The sequence below is a fragment of the Myxocyprinus asiaticus genome, chromosome 15 (genome assembly GCF_019703515.2).
Source record: "Myxocyprinus asiaticus isolate MX2 ecotype Aquarium Trade chromosome 15, UBuf_Myxa_2, whole genome shotgun sequence".
Lineage (NCBI taxonomy): Eukaryota > Metazoa > Chordata > Actinopteri > Cypriniformes > Catostomidae > Myxocyprinus > Myxocyprinus asiaticus.
The window spans coordinates 10347498-10363400 of record NC_059358.1 but is presented as its reverse complement, the minus strand read 5'-3'; the positions used below and the strand labels follow the sequence as shown (position 1 = coordinate 10363400).

Below are 15903 nucleotides of genomic sequence, written 5' to 3'. Positions count from 1 at the left end.
TACATTCTCCCCCCTATTCCAAGTTTATTTAGTTTAATTAAAAGTCCTTCCTTCCATAAAGTGTCGTATGCTTTTTCAGTATCAAAGAAAACTGCAACAAGGTGTTCTTTCATTAGAAGTGCTTTTTTTTGCATCATTTTCAAATAATATCAGAGCATCCGTTGTAGATCTCTTTTTCCTAATACCACTCTGATCTGGCGATAATATTTCTTTTTTCTCCAAAAAGTAATTCAACCTTCTTACTATCATTTTCTCCATTACTTTGCACAATGTAGATGTGAGTGCAATTGGTCTATAACTGTTAGATTTTGTTGCATCTTTCCCTGGTTTAACTATTGGTATCACTATTGCACTTTTCCAATCTTTGGGTAATGTACTTTCATTCCATACATGATTATATAAATCCAATATTGCTTTAATGGCTATCTCTGGTAAGTTTTTTAGCATACTGTAACTGGCCATGTCTCTCCCTGGTGTTGTATTCCTTGAATTGTTAATGGCTATTTTTAACTCAAAAGAATTAAAATCTTCATCCATATTGCTATCTACTCCTTGTTTTTTCATACGGACATTCTTATATATTTTACTTATTTCTTGTCTTCTTTTTAAAAACTTATCATCCAAGTTTTCAATACTGTGGATTTTAGTGAAGGTTGTAGCTAAGACTTCTACTTTTTCCTTATTTGTAATGGCCATTTTCCCTTTCTCTTCTATTACAGGGATCTGCTTATAGTTATTAATACCTCGTACCACATGCATTTCAGTCTCTCTCCCAATTGTATTGCAGAACTCTTGCCACACTTTTCTTTTTGCATTTTTAATTACCCATCTTGCAGTTGCCCTTTTCTTCTGATACTCTATGATTGTATCTTGAGTTATTAATCTTTTTAAAATTCAAAATGCCTTATTTCTTTCTCTAATTGCCACTGTGCTTTCTTCTGACCACCATGGTACACTTTTCTTTTTCTTTCCATTATCTTTTATTAAAGGAATAGACTGTTTTGCTGCAAAGATAATTCCTTCTACTATTTTATTATATTTTTCCTCAACACTTCCTTCCAATTTCATATTATTGACATTTTCTTCACACAACATATAAAATTCCTTCCATTTTGTCTGTTTAAATCTCCATCTTACACAATGATTAATATTTTGTTTTTGTTCTGCATTTTGAATTTCACATATTACTGGCCAGTGATCACTGCCCATATTATCTTCATGCACTGTCCAAGTACATTTACCAGCTAATGTTGCTGACATTATTGTGAGATCTAAACATGACGTGCTACCTCTTGTTATATCCATTCTTGTTGGCTTCCCATCATTCAAATAAACTAGTGAATATTCTTCTATAAATTCTTCTATTATTTCCTCGTTATTATCAGTGTTTTTACTACCCCATAAACCATTATGTGCATTAAAATCCCCACACATAATAATTTTGCCCTGTGTGTCACACATCATCTCTTCTGAAATAGTATTACTTATTTCTTTACATGGATTATACAAATTTATGATTCTGATTACTTCATTCATTCCCAGTATTTCTATATGTACTGTATGTATTCTGCATTACTATTTTTATATATTCTTTTATATGCTATGCTTTCTTTAATAAATGCTGCACACCCTCCACCTCTGCCATTTTCTCTGTCTTTCCTCACTACTACATATCCATCAATCTTAAATTTCAAGGAGCTATTTAACCATGTCTCTTTGATACAACTAATGTCTGATGCTTTTCCCAGTTCTGTGATATGTTTTTTAAATTCTTGCCCATTTGCTATTAAGCTCCTGGCATTCCAATGTAGTAATAGGAATGACATTATAGGATTATGTATTGTTACTCTGAGTCATATCCAAAGAAACAGTTCCTTCTTTTGCTTTTAAAATCTCATGGACTTCTTCAACTGAAATTCCTGTTAACTTTAGGACTTTATTAGCACATCCTACAATTATCTTTAACTTGTCTGACTTCCTTTCTACTTGTGCTGTACCATTTACCACTGCACAAATAAATGCCACAAAATCAATTTTGTCCATCACAAACAGAACATCTGATTCATTTCTTGCAGGATTTACATTATTCTGGATGGAAGATTCCACATTGATTCCTTGCACATTTATTCTCTTTGTTTCTGCTATGCCTTTTATCTTACGGGTAGCTTCTGCATATGTTATATTTTGCACTGTCTTTATTTTTTGTATTTCCCAAGCTTCTTGTTGTATGGGGCATCCTGCATATGCAGCGCTATGGCCTCCCCCACAGTTACAACATTTGATCTATGTTCCCTCCTCACACTTGCCATACTCATGTTCTCCTCCACATTTTGCACAGCGTATTTTCCTTTTACAGGTATCTGCAGTGTGTCTCATGCGTTGGCATTTAAAACATCTCAAATGTGGGGGTATATACTCTCGTACCGAAAAGCTTATAAATCCTAGCTTTACTTTTGTCGGTAGGATATTTCCTTCAAATTGAATCAACATGCTCATGCTGTCACACCTTTTATTGTCTTTCCACATCTGCAATCTTCTAGCAGAAATGACCGCACCACCATCCAAACTTCCTTTGATGTCATCCATACTTACGTTAAGAGGTACTCCTGAAATGACCCCTCTAGATTTATCGCCTATTTCTGTGCATACTACCTTTCCTCCTGCTAGTGTTTTCATTTTAAGAATCTTTTGTTTCTGCTTTTCGTCCTTGCATTTTATCATTATTCTTCCATTACTGAGACAGGATACAGCTTTCACAATTCCTATCTCTTTCTCAATTGCTTTTGATAGTTTAACAGGATGCTTTTGTTGTTCTGATTGTTTAGCAAAAGTAACAATCACTTTGATTTCTCTTTCTACCAAATTCTTACTGGCTTCATTTCTTATATTTCTCAATTTATTAATTGTTTGCTCACAGTCAGACCCATCACCCATGCTGCTTTTCTTTTTCCTATTAGTATATCTTACTTCCTGATAATCCATATCTTGATTATTGTCGCCATTCGAAATGTCTCCCCATGCCATTCTCCCTTCCGCCATCCTGCGTCCTACTCCGATCGGGAAATGTAGTTTTTCATTGTTCAACCTTTTGTAAGGGGCTAACTCAGGGAGAGAGGGACCCCCTATTATAATAAGCTAGATTGTATCAGTAGCACTATAACAGTTCATGAATAATAACAATAAATGAATAATAACATGAATAAAAACTTTACTTTTCATGAATAACATTACTTTAGGGCCGGCCCAGACTCTGTTCGTGCCCTAGGCGAGATTTCAGATTGGCGCCCCAAACCCACCTCCTTTTTCATTTGAACTCCAATTTACTGCAAAGCTTTTTTTCCCCCAATTTTATATAATATTAACTAAAAATTATTTATAATAAATAACAAATAACAAATTTGACCAGTAACAAACAACCTGTTCCAAATTACCTTCTGACTGTTTAAAAAAACAGGGTTAGGGGAAGGGTTTGGTGTAATTTAATTACATAATTAAATAAAATTTGCCTGTTTGAATTTAATAATTAAATTATAACAAAAAAATAAAGGAAATGCAATTTCAAAACTGCACATGCCTGGACTTCTTTGTGGAAAATTCATCAATGTCATTTATTTCATACATTTAATGAATAATTCCATTATTACTCTTAATTATGGCCATAAAATAAAAACAGAAAAGATCAGATGCCATTAAAAATCATTTTTATGCTACATTTCACACTTTCCAGTCCTCCTGCGGTGCCCAAGTACTTCATTAAAGATCATATTTTAATGACAAATGCTCCTTTGGCTGACATTTTTTGCTTGTAACTTTTAATACATTTCAGAATTTTTTTGCCATTGACACGCAAGTGCCAGCTTTGCAGGTCAGATAAAGAGGTTGCACAACAATTATCTGACAGACCCAGTTGTAACATTTCTATCATGGTCTATTTTTTATCAGTCATATTAGTCATTTCCCTGATCCGTAGAAGCCTATATTTGATGTTGTCTCGATATAGTCAACATTTCCAGTTATAAATGGCAATGTGTGCAATCGCGAGTATGATAAAACAGGTGTTCTATCGAATAATTTGCAGAGTTGGAGAACATACTTTTAAAAGTGTTGATTTTTGTACAACTGTACAGTGAGCGCAAAGAGCAGGCATGTGCGTGAGATAGATGTATAAAAGTACTTTGAAAGAGTGCACACTCTGTCCTGATATTATCCTAACTGTAGACAGCACATCAATATGAATCCCTGACATTTTTAGCCAAATTTGAAATCCTGGCCGGATGCTTTTTTCAGGTTGGAAAAGAGGACATGTCCTGGAAAAGAATTACGCATGGTTACCCTATGTAACCATTTATCAGTAGAACTGAAAGGATGTTAGTGGAACATATCGCTCAACACAGGGGTAGAGGGGCGCACAGTCGTCATGAGAGGGCACATTTCTGACAAAAAATAAATACAAAATCCTCTCGTGCGGCATCCCTCTGTCATTTTGCGCCCTAGGCAACCTCCTATGTCACCTATGCCACGGGCCGGCCCTGCATCACTTAACTACCATGCATACATTTAAAAAGCTAGTAATGCAACACATAGACCTTTTCAAATACACTGTGAAATACATAGTTTCATGGCCTACATTTTGAAGACATTTCTGTATGTTTTCTATATCATTACAAAGATGACCTAAAGTAATTTCATGGACTCCCAAGGCTCCATTGACCCCTTGTTGATAACTTTCTTTCTTTCTTTCAAACTTTCTTTCTTTCTTGTGCGTCTTTGTATAACTGCATTGATTCTTAGGCAACTAGGAAGGAAACTGATATTTCATCATCTGCCTGAGAAACTTCTCCTTTTACAGTTTTTCTTTCAATGGATTTTAATGCAGTTCTCATTATCACTTCAGATTTGTGCTGCTGATTCTCTAAAGCAACATACAAACATCTACTTTAAGACAAGTGACTGAGAGAAAGAATTAAAATGCTGCGAATTATTTTGCTCCTCTTGCCTGGTAGGTTTTATTTTATTTGTTTTATTCTTGGTTTATTTTGTTCATTTTGTGCCTAATTTTCTGATTTTAAGAAATGTGTGAATGAGCTGAATATGTGTGTTATATACACAACATCTATGCTTATTGATTCTTTTGAAAATTGTTTTCGTTAATAAAAGTTAATTAACAAAAGTAAAAGGGTCACAATTATTATCCTAAAAAGACAAAAGTATACACTAAATTAATCTGTGTCATGGCACCATGACTTTGCATGATTACTGTAGATGTGTTATCTATGCGATTATGGAAGTCATAGAAATCAATTTCTAAGCATTTTTTTTTTTTTTTTTAAATATGTATATATATATATATATATATATATATATAAATAACAACAGTAAAACTAAATGTTCTGTGCTCTCCAGGTGTTCTCAGTAGTAAGTGGGATGTCAAGTACTCTGATCCAATTTGTCTTGTGAGGGGGTCCACTGTCTCTATTCCCTGTACTTTTACATATCCACAGGATAAAACAGTAGAGCAAGTGTTATGGTGCTCAATGAGCACAAACAGTGGCAAATGTGAAAGTGAGCCATATGTTTATGACAGTAATGCCCCAAAAAATGCAGAAAACCTTCAATACACTGGTGATAAAACTTCAAATTGCTCTTTGCTGATCAGTAATATTAATTTTACAAGTAGTGATGTGTATAAATTTAGATTTAAAACCAATTCTGAAACTGGGCGTTGGACTGGAGAACCTGGAGTGCAAATTGAAGTAAAAGGTACATTTTTCAATGTTTTGATGTTCAGTCTGCAAAATGATTACTTGTTTGTTTGTACTAAAAGCCTTTTCTCGTTTTTTTCTCCATATGGTATTGCTCTTGCTCTCTGGTAGATTTAAAAGTGTCCATGACCAGTTCAAGAGAAAATGGGACCATAAAGGTTGGAGACTCTTTGAATTTGACATGTAGAGTCAACTGCTCTGGTAAATTAACTGAGGTTCAGTGGTTTAAGAATGGGGAGCCAATACATCAATCAGACCCCATCATCACCTTCAGCAGTGTTACTTCTCAAGACTCTGGGAATTACTCCTGTTCTATGAGAAACTTTAAAACAACTCTATCTGAAGAATTTAGACTTTATGTTGAAGGTACGTTATACTGGTAAACATTTTATGATAAATCATATCAATACAATTAAATTCTTATTTGAAAGATGTCTAATCTACTGTATTGTACATACTTTTGAGTAAATGCTATTTTATGGTTCTAAATAGATTCATCAAGTCCCACAACATTCTTCATTATTGGATTGTCTTTATTCTCACTTCTTTTCATCATTGCAGCTGTGATACTCATAACAAGGTTGGTTCTTTGTACATTTTTGCTTTGTGGTGTTGGTGGTGAGACTAGTAGTTAATAACTCACAAATACTGTGAGAGTTAGTGGTTTGTTTTGTTTGTGGTTTATCTCACAAAAACATTCAATGTAATTTTTTCAATAAGGTTGTATTTGTTAATGCAATAGTTAACATATATTTTCTATACAAACACATTTTAACATTAAAATTTGCATATGCTAACATCAGTTAATGTCTTGTGAACTAATATAAAATAACAATGAACAGTAGAATGTTCATGAATGATCAATAACCAAGATTAATACATGCTGTATTGTTCATTGTTAATGCAAATACATACAGTAATGTCAACATATAAAATCTTACTGTAATTCTTACCAAATTGGATATGTGAATTTTCTCAGAATCAGACATCTAAAGAATAAATTGTACTGTTTATAACCATGCCTAAATATCACGCTTGTTTTTAATTAGAAGGAAAACAAAAAATCAAGGAAACCCAGATGAAGAAGACAGAACCCAGGTTTGATCCTTAACACATTCTCATGCTCTCTGCAAAAAAACAAGTAAATCTCTTTGTAGAACAGCATCTTTAAGGCTTAGTTCTTGAGGTAGTTATATGTTCTATATTTCTGTTTCATTTGTAGGGATTAAATATGTCACACTCATCCAAAAAAAAACTTTGCACGTCATGGATTTATAGACTGCATTTTCTTTATAAATGGCATTTCCTCTCATGAAGTTATTCAGACAATCTGAATTATAAATAACTGGAATTATTTGCTAGGCATCACTTCAGTATTTCTAAAAATAAAAATAAAAGATGACTGTTGTATGTGACTGTTGTACTGTATGTTAAGACTTAAGCATTTAAATGTGCTACATTTGAGGCTTAATATCTGTGCCATCTGTTTGTTTTAGACTGAAACAGTCACACACATAGGCCACACAAGCCTGCAGAGAGCAGAGGACGTGTTGCAGGATGAGGAAATACAGTATGGGTTTATCATCATCAAACCCAAAGGACCAGCACAAGAGTGAGTGCTCAAAACACAAAACACACATCATACAAGTATAATAACCACATATTATACAAGTATGTAGCCACATATAATATACTGGTCTATAATTTAATGGCCTCTACAACAAATCATTGGTCAGGAAATGAGCAGGAATTAAACAAATGCACTCCTGGTGCACTTCTGTGCCACCAAATGCTCATTAACTTTTGCTGCAGTGAACTTTTGGGGGAAAAAGTTGGAAACAGGGAAATTCACTTATATAGTCTTCTTGTATGCAAAGGTACAATCATGATAATGATTAAAATATTTGATATAAAATTCAAACTAACACATGTCTGGATGTACAAAATCTTCCAAAAATATTTACCTGATGCAACTCATCAAAGGTCTGATAACAAGCTGATAAATGTAACCAGGAGTGATAGAGCAGGGAGAGATCTACAATATGCAGTGTTATGAGTCCCAAGGTAGAGTGAGAAAATCTGCTCCAAATATATATATATATATATATATATATATTGCAGGGGTTTCTGTCAGAAACTGCATAGCAGGTCTGTGTCAGGCCAACTGTAGCTATTCTCAAGTTTACAAGACCCAAAAGGCAGAGAAAATCCCTATTTCTCTATCAGCTATTAAGAGAATAGTTCAATGCTTTGAAACAAAAGGTGATGTTGCCATAAAGAAAGAATCTGGAAGCCCCAAAGCCTCCATGCAGGGATGACCACCTGCTGAAATTTATAGTTCTAAAAGACAGGAAAAAAAAAAAAAAGCCTACAAAAACTGTCAGTAGAATTCAAAACCTGCATTAGATAAACTTATGGTTACTGTTCTTCTTGAAAGAGTCTTGTTTTCTGAGGTCTTGAATTTTTATAGGCTTTTTCTTTTTCCTGTCTTTGAGAACTGTAAATTTTGTGTCAAACTCAGTTTCAGTCTGGGCCACATCAGGGATCATTTGTGCCCTCAAAGGGCCCTTTGAAAATGTGGCAAATAATATTAAATGTTATGTGCATTGAAATGCACATTTGACAGAACATCATTGATTTTGAAGTTGGGAAAAAATTAACACCTAATATTTATATGGCTAAATTGAAATATTCTGACAGTGTGACTAAGTTGGGTCTTCTTTACAGATTATTTTCATCGGGCTCCAACTAATTAAACTACAGTCATGTCTTGGAATTTCTGAAGGCAAACAAAACAACTTAAATTTTCCAACAATCAGAGAGCATTACAAGAGTACAGATTTTACACAGATGGAAAACTGATTGCTTGGTCCATAATTAGAAAAATGCACCACAGTTCTTCCATAGTATCCATAGTTTTAACAATGATATTTATAATAGTTCATGGTAACCATGGCTCCACACTACAATGGTTAGTAACTATGGTTTCTATATAAAGAACTATGGCATTTTTGTAATGAAAAAACAGCAGTCTAAATACAATTAGAAAGTTAATCTGCCACAACTACCATAGGTAATACGGTACAGTTAGTGTTACTACAGTAAATCCATGGTAGCCTATATTTTTGTAGGCATTGTGATCTGTGAATTGAAAAGCCTTCTAATTTATGTTTTCTCCTGTTTTCTTTGTCACTGGCATTTAGAATGTGGTGGCTGTTTGTTTTAAACTAGTTTCATCACTGATACATTCGTGTTTTGCAACAGACAATTTTATACCGCATACAAATGTTTCACGATGTTTCTTTGCCCACTCTGACCTTTTGTTTTTGTTTTTCCTGTTTCAAAAATGTCTTTTTCTTTGCAATTCTTCCCATAAGGCCTGCACCCCTGAGTCTTCTCTTTATTGTTGTACATGAAACTGGTGTTAAGCGGGTAGAATTCAATGAAGCTGTCAGCTGAGGACATGTGAGGCATCTATTTCTCAAACTAGAGACTCTGATGTACTTATCCTATTGTTTAGTTGTACATCTGGCCTTCCACATCTCTTTCTGTCCTTGTTAGAGCCAGTTGTCCTTTGTCTTTGAAGACTGTAGTGTACACCTTTGTATGAAATCTTCATTTTTTTTTATTTTTTTTTGGCAATTTCAAGCGTTGTATAGCCTTCATTCCTCAAAACAATGATTGACTGACAAGTTTCTAGAGAAAGCAGTTTCTTTTTTCCATTTTTGACCTAATATTGACCTTAAGACATGCCAGTCTATTGCATACTGTGGCAACTCAAAAACAAACACAAAGACAATGTTAAGCTTCATTTAACGAACCAAACAGCTTTCAACTGTATTTGGTATAATGGCAAGTGATTTTCTAGTACTAAATTAGCAATTTAGCATGATTACTCAAGGTGTTGGAGTGATGGCTGTTGGAAATGGGGCCTGTCTAGATTTGACCAAATATGACTTTTTTTCAAATAGTGATGGTGCTGTTTTTTACATCAGTAATGTCCTGACTATACTTTGTGATCAGCTGAATGCCACTTTGGTGAATTAAAGTACCAATTTCCTTCCAAAATATATAAGTGGTATATATATTTATATATATATATATATACAAAAGGCTTTTAAACACTGTAAAAATGTTGAGAACGAGTAGAGAAGAGTTAGAATTTCGCTTTTATAAGTGGATTGATCATTTAAACTTTAACATACCGATTTATTGATGTCTGACACTGTCTGAATCTGCCATCTTGTTGTAGACTTGTATTATAACATCGGGGAAGTTGTTATTGTATGCCAATTTACTGTCACAAATTTGGCATGTTACTTGATTATTAGTTTAATCCAAAGTAAAATACCGGCAGACCATACTAGAAAGCAGATGTGTAGAAGGGCTTGTGTGATTGTTTCATACAGATGAACAAACGGAGCGGAATTAAAGATGCTGACGGACTACAAAATACTCAAGATGCAGTCATGTTATAAGACTTTTGTCAACTGTTTTAGAGCTGTTAGGCTAAAATGTATAGTAGTCCAGTGGTCGAGGAAATAAACACAGTCCGAAAATATCAACTGGTTTCCCTGAAAGGAATCGACTCTAGCTTTGGAGTCGATTCCAACGTTTTGAGTAGATTCTCAATTCTTAACGCCTCGAAATCAAGGAGTCGATTCTTTTTGGAATCGACTCACAGCCCTACTGTGTGGTTGAGACTTTACCACACCTGCTCTGCCCTCATACTGCTATGATTAAGCCGTGTTGTTAACTGTCCATGTAGCGCTGTTTCATTCCACTTTTGAAGCGAGCAAAATGAGCTCCAAAACATACAGATGACAGGGGAAGTCTCATTTATATTCACGAGGAAAGCGCTAACTGATTGTTCAGTGAAATGTTGAGATCCCCTGCCATCCTATGTTTCAGAAATGAGCTGGTGGGCCACTTGAACTGAAGACACATGTTGTTATGCAGTGACATCACTGTGAGTAAGTGCGTGTATTTGTGGGCAGGTTTAAGTGGTTTTCGAGGACTTTTAGGTTACAAACTGGTAATTACAAGGGTATTATGCTATAAATGTGGTTAATGAGGACATATCTAGTGTCCCCATAATTTAAATCGCTTAAAAAACATACTAAATGATGTTTTATTGAAAATGTATAAATGCAGAAAGGTTTTTGTGAGGGTTAGGTTTAGGGGTAGGGTTAGGGGATAGAATCCATAGTTCGTACAGTATCAAAATCATTATGTCTATGGAGAGTCCTCATAATGATAGCTGCACCAACGTGTGTGTGTGTGTGTGTGTGTGTGTGTGTGTGTGTGTGTGTGTGTGTGTCTTTCGCAGTGTACAAAGCGCACAGCTGACTGGGGCTCACTTATGTTGCATCAAGAATATAAAATGAACAATGTGAAATCCCAACAGCGGCGCTCATAACACTATGTAACAATATTTTTGTTCCTGGGTAGTAAGTGTTATTTCCTAATTGCTTATGCCTCAAAAGTATAGAAAATGGCTATTATTCCCCACAAAATTTGCTTTTGTGACCAGGACAGTGATATTTTGAAATGTACCTATTTCCCATGAGAAAACGGGTGAATCTGTGTATTTTCGTTCACATAAAGTCAGAAAAAAACAACATATGAATCCAAATTAACATGTATTTATACTTAAGTAATACAAAAATTACTACAAAAGATTTAGAAGTGAGTAGTTTTTCGAGATTTACGATTATACTGTAAATCACTTTCATGAATCAGCCCCCAAATGTAGTCTCCCATCATGTTTTCATTATACTGTCCTTGGTAGCAGCGTTCAAAGTCCAGTATATCCTGATGGAAGCGCTCGCCTTGCTCCTCCGAGTACGCTCCCATGTTCTCCTTGAATTTATCTAGATGAGCATCAAGGATATGGACTTTGAGGGACATCCTACGGCCCATTGTGCCATAGTTCTTCACCAGAGTCTCAACCAGCTCCACATAGTTTTCGGCCTTTTGATTGCCTAGGAAGCCCCGAACCACTGCGACAAAGCTGTTCCAAGCTGCTTTCTCCTTACTAGTGAGCTTCTTGGGGAATTCATTGCACTCCTGGATCTTCTTTATTTGTGGTCCGACGAAGACACTGGCTTTGACCTTTGCCTCAAGACAGCTTAGGGAAGAAGTCTTGAAGGTACTTGAAGGCTGCCGACTCCTTATCTAGAGCTCTGACAAATTGTTTCGTAAGGCCCAATTTGATGTGCATTGGTGGCATCAGCACCTTCCGGGGGTCCATCAGTGGCTCCCACTTGACGTTGTTCCTCCCCACAGAGAACTCAGTCTGCTGTGGCCAGTCCCGCCTGTGGTAGTGCGCCTTGGTGTCCCTGCTGTCCCAAAGGCAAAGATAGCAGGGAAACTTGGTAAAACCACCCTGGAGACCTATCAGGAATGCCACCATTTTGAAGTCTCCTATGACCTCCCAGCCATACTCATCATACTTCAGGGCATCCAGCAAGGTCCTGATGCTGTTGTAATCCTCTTTGAGGTGCACCGAGTGAGCCAGGGGAAGAGACGGGTACTTGTTATCATTATGGAGCAGCACGGCTTTGAGGCTCCTGGATGAGCTGTCAATGAAGAGGCGCCACTCATTCTGGTTACAGGCAATTCCGATTGCCTTGAACAGACCGGTGACATTGTGGCAGAAGCAGAGCCCATCTTGACGGGTGAAGAAGCTGGAAAAAGTTTGGTGACGCTTCCTCTGATCTGTGACTTGCACACTTTCATCCAACAAGTTCCACTGCTTGAGCCTAGATGTCAAAAGCTCGGCATTGGACTTGGTGAGACCAAGATCTCTAATCAAGTCGTTGAGGTCTTTTTGGTTGGGGTAGTATGGGTTTTCTCTCCTCAGCTCCACCCTGAAATCCTGGTGAAGAACTCTGGACTCTGGTGAAGAACTATGGCACAATGGGCTGTAGGATGTCCCTCAAAGTCCATATACTTGATGATCATCTTGATAAATTCAAGGAGAACATGGGAGCGTACACGGAGGAGCAAGGCGAGTGCTTCCATTAGGATATACTGGACTTTGAACGCTACTACCAAGTACAGTATAACGAGAACATGATGGGAAACTACATCTGGGGGCTGATTCGTTAAAGTGATTTACAGTATAATTGTAAATCTCGAAAAACTACTCACTTCGAATCTTTTGAAGTCATTTTTGTATTACTTTAGTATAAATACATGTTAATTTGGATTCATATGTTGTTTTTTTCTGACTTTATGTGAACAAAAAGACACAAATTTGCCCGTTTCCTCATTGGAAATAGGTACATTTTCTAAATATCACTGTCCTGGTCACAAAAGCAGTGTTTGTGTGGAATAATAGCCATTTTCTATACTTTTGAGGCATATGCAATTAAGAAACAACACTTACTAACTAGGAACCCCCCAAAAAAATTAAAAAAAATAAAATAATAATAATAATAATAATTTGTTACACAGTGTAATTCAACAGTGGCGCAGCGCCGCTGCAAAATGCATATAGGGGAAACACTGCATTGTGCAATCTCACCAGTAATTATGAAGATGTGATGTGACAGGTTTCACCATATTTTATTATGATTAGCCTATGTGCTTACTAGGACGTAGTTTTGATAGTAAATGTGGAAATAGAAAACTGATCTCTCGTTTATATGATTTTAATGCCTTATGTGTTTTTTTCCACTGTAATTATCTTTTATTTGTAGGACTACCAGGACGGAGCATCAAAATGAAGATGAAACCATCTATAGTGCAGTGACCAATGGATAAATTCATCAACAGAGAATATATGCACAGTGGCCCCAAAAAGTGTTTGAATATTCAAGCCACACTTTAGGGGGCATTTATTTTAAAGAAATATAGCACAACCATAACATTTCATAGAGACATTTTAGGTATCAAATTAGAAAACAATAGATATTGTATACTGTTCAAAAGGTATTTGGACACTTTCCGGTTGTCAAAGCTTTGTTGAACATGTTCATAGTAAAAGGAAAGGTTCACCCAAAAATGAAAATTCTGTCATCATTTACTCACCCTCATGCCATCCCAGATGTGTATGACTTTCTTTCTTCTGTAGAACTCAAATAACGATTTTGAGAAGAATATATCAGCTCTGCCACTGACTCACTGCAATGTAAGTGAAAGGTGACCAAAACTTTGAAGCTTCAAAAAGCACATTAAGGCAGCATAAAAGTAATCCATTAAACTCCAGTGGTCTTATCCATGTCTTCTGAAGCGATCTAATCGATGTTGGGTGAGAACAGACCAACATGTAACTCCTTTTTCATTGTACATCTTGCCATTGCAGTCTCTAAGAAACCATCATGATTTCAAGCTCAGTTACACTTCCTAGTGCTTAACGCATGCACAGAGGAACGTGTAATCGAGCTTGAAATCATGATCGTTAGGGAGACTGCTGATGTAAAGATTTATAGTAAAAAGGAGTTACACTTTGGTCTGTTCTCACTAGGGCTGTGTCGATACAATGAAATATCGATATATCGCGATACTTTTTCTCACGATATTGTATTGATACTTAGATCCATGTATCGTGATATGTCATGATATTTTCAGTGCAGTCTGAGACACTTCTATGAGTCACAAAAGAGAAAAACTGATCCTGCAGGATTCATGCATTTGGATCTGGGGCCGGGCAAAATTATAGATTTTCTAATTAATCTTCATTTGTACGATCCCAGTGTCAATTCTTAAAATGCCAAGATCACGCTTTCTTTCTATCTGTAATCCCCTACAATCATATGTGCGTAAATAATTCCCATATGCTACAAAAAATGTCTGTTATTATTCACTGGCTGGTAATTTGTTTAGATTTCACTCACCAGTGTTTGAGTGGTGTAGTAGCGAAGATGTTTAGCACCGAGATCTTTTCACTGCGTGCTGAGAGTAAAAGTTTTGACTCTTTCAGTGTAAAGTGAGTCCAAAGACTAGATCCAAGCAAACAAAATTATTGTTGTTTAATAATGTCTCTTTTATATACTTTCTGTTCTCTACAGTAAGTTATTTATTAAAAACAACAAAAGAAACATTTAATTCTAGTCACACATAGCATGGATGTTGTAAAGAAACCTTTCATGCAAACACTACTGTCAGAGTACCTGCCACAGCTCTTAAAGAGACAGTACTGTTTTAGCACTTGTTATACATATCAAAGTAAATACTTGCAAATAATACAAATTAGGTATGTAAACATCAAAAATTTAACAATATACTGTATATATGCAATATAATTTATGCAAATACACAGGTGGAGGCACAACCTCTGCTAATGGACCTGTATGGCTCTGTAGATGGATACAGCTCAATGGACAGAGCAGCGCGAGCGCAAAGCAGGTGCATTTTTACTTGAAGACCGGTCTCGAGCTCTTAAACATGCAGCTTTGCGAGAATCAGTGAGAAGCAAGGCGTGAGAAGCGGAAACCATTTGAATTCAGCACAGAATTCTACATTACAACCCTTGAATTTACTATAGTAACACTAACTGTACTTTAGACAGAAATAGATTGATAATAAATATGATCATATCACTACTTCAGCTCGATTAAATTTGTCATAGTCTACATCAGGGGAGTGAGGGAATATTATAAATTTTTGTTACAACTTATAAATATTTGTATTTTGTATTTATTGTTTTTACATGTTTAGAGTAGGTCTACTGTTTATAATTACAAAAATGCCATAGTTTGTTTTATAGAAATCATGTTACATCTAACCATTGTAATGAAGAAGATCCATGCTTCCATGTGTTTACTATGGTCTTGTTACAAATACCACTGTTAAAACTATAAAAATAAATCATTAATGAATAAATTAAAATTTTCAAAAAGGCAAATGCAAAATACACTCTATTTTTTTATGAAATAGAAATGCGTAAATACTAAAAAATAGGCTAAAATATTTTTGTTTGAGTGTAAGAAAATATAACTGGCTTACTTTTTATGGATGTTTTAGATAACCTTACTGTTGTTGATATGAGTAACTTTACATCTGCATCCAACTCAAAATCAATGCTGTAATGTAGAATGAGCATTTTAGTGGGACAAAATATGCAATATTATTGGTCTTTTCACTCATTTGAAATATATTAACAATATCACTTTTATTATTAGTTTCTGTCTTC

General features: G+C 35.5%; 1 protein-coding gene across 4 annotated transcripts in view; it reads left to right on the top strand.

Annotated features, from left to right (window-relative positions):
* The first annotated feature begins 4862 nt into the window (after positions 1-4862).
* The window catches only part of LOC127453484 (B-cell receptor CD22-like), a 59498-nt gene continuing 48457 nt past the window's right edge, over positions 4863-15903 (top strand). For 2 of the 4 annotated variants that reach the window (XM_051719881.1, XM_051719883.1), the window contains exons 1-6: positions 4865-4999; positions 5404-5760; positions 5874-6128; positions 6255-6342; positions 6812-6860; positions 7259-7374. In XM_051719881.1, the coding sequence (XP_051575841.1) occupies positions 4969-4999; positions 5404-5760; positions 5874-6128; positions 6255-6342; positions 6812-6860; positions 7259-7374 (896 nt within the window). In that variant the 5' untranslated portion in view covers positions 4865-4968. Of the gene's footprint in view, positions 5000-5403; positions 5761-5873; positions 6129-6254; positions 6343-6811; positions 6861-7258; positions 7375-13468; position 15903 lie in introns of those variants that run through there. The other 2 variants (XM_051719882.1, XM_051719884.1) reach the window with 2 other exon arrangements.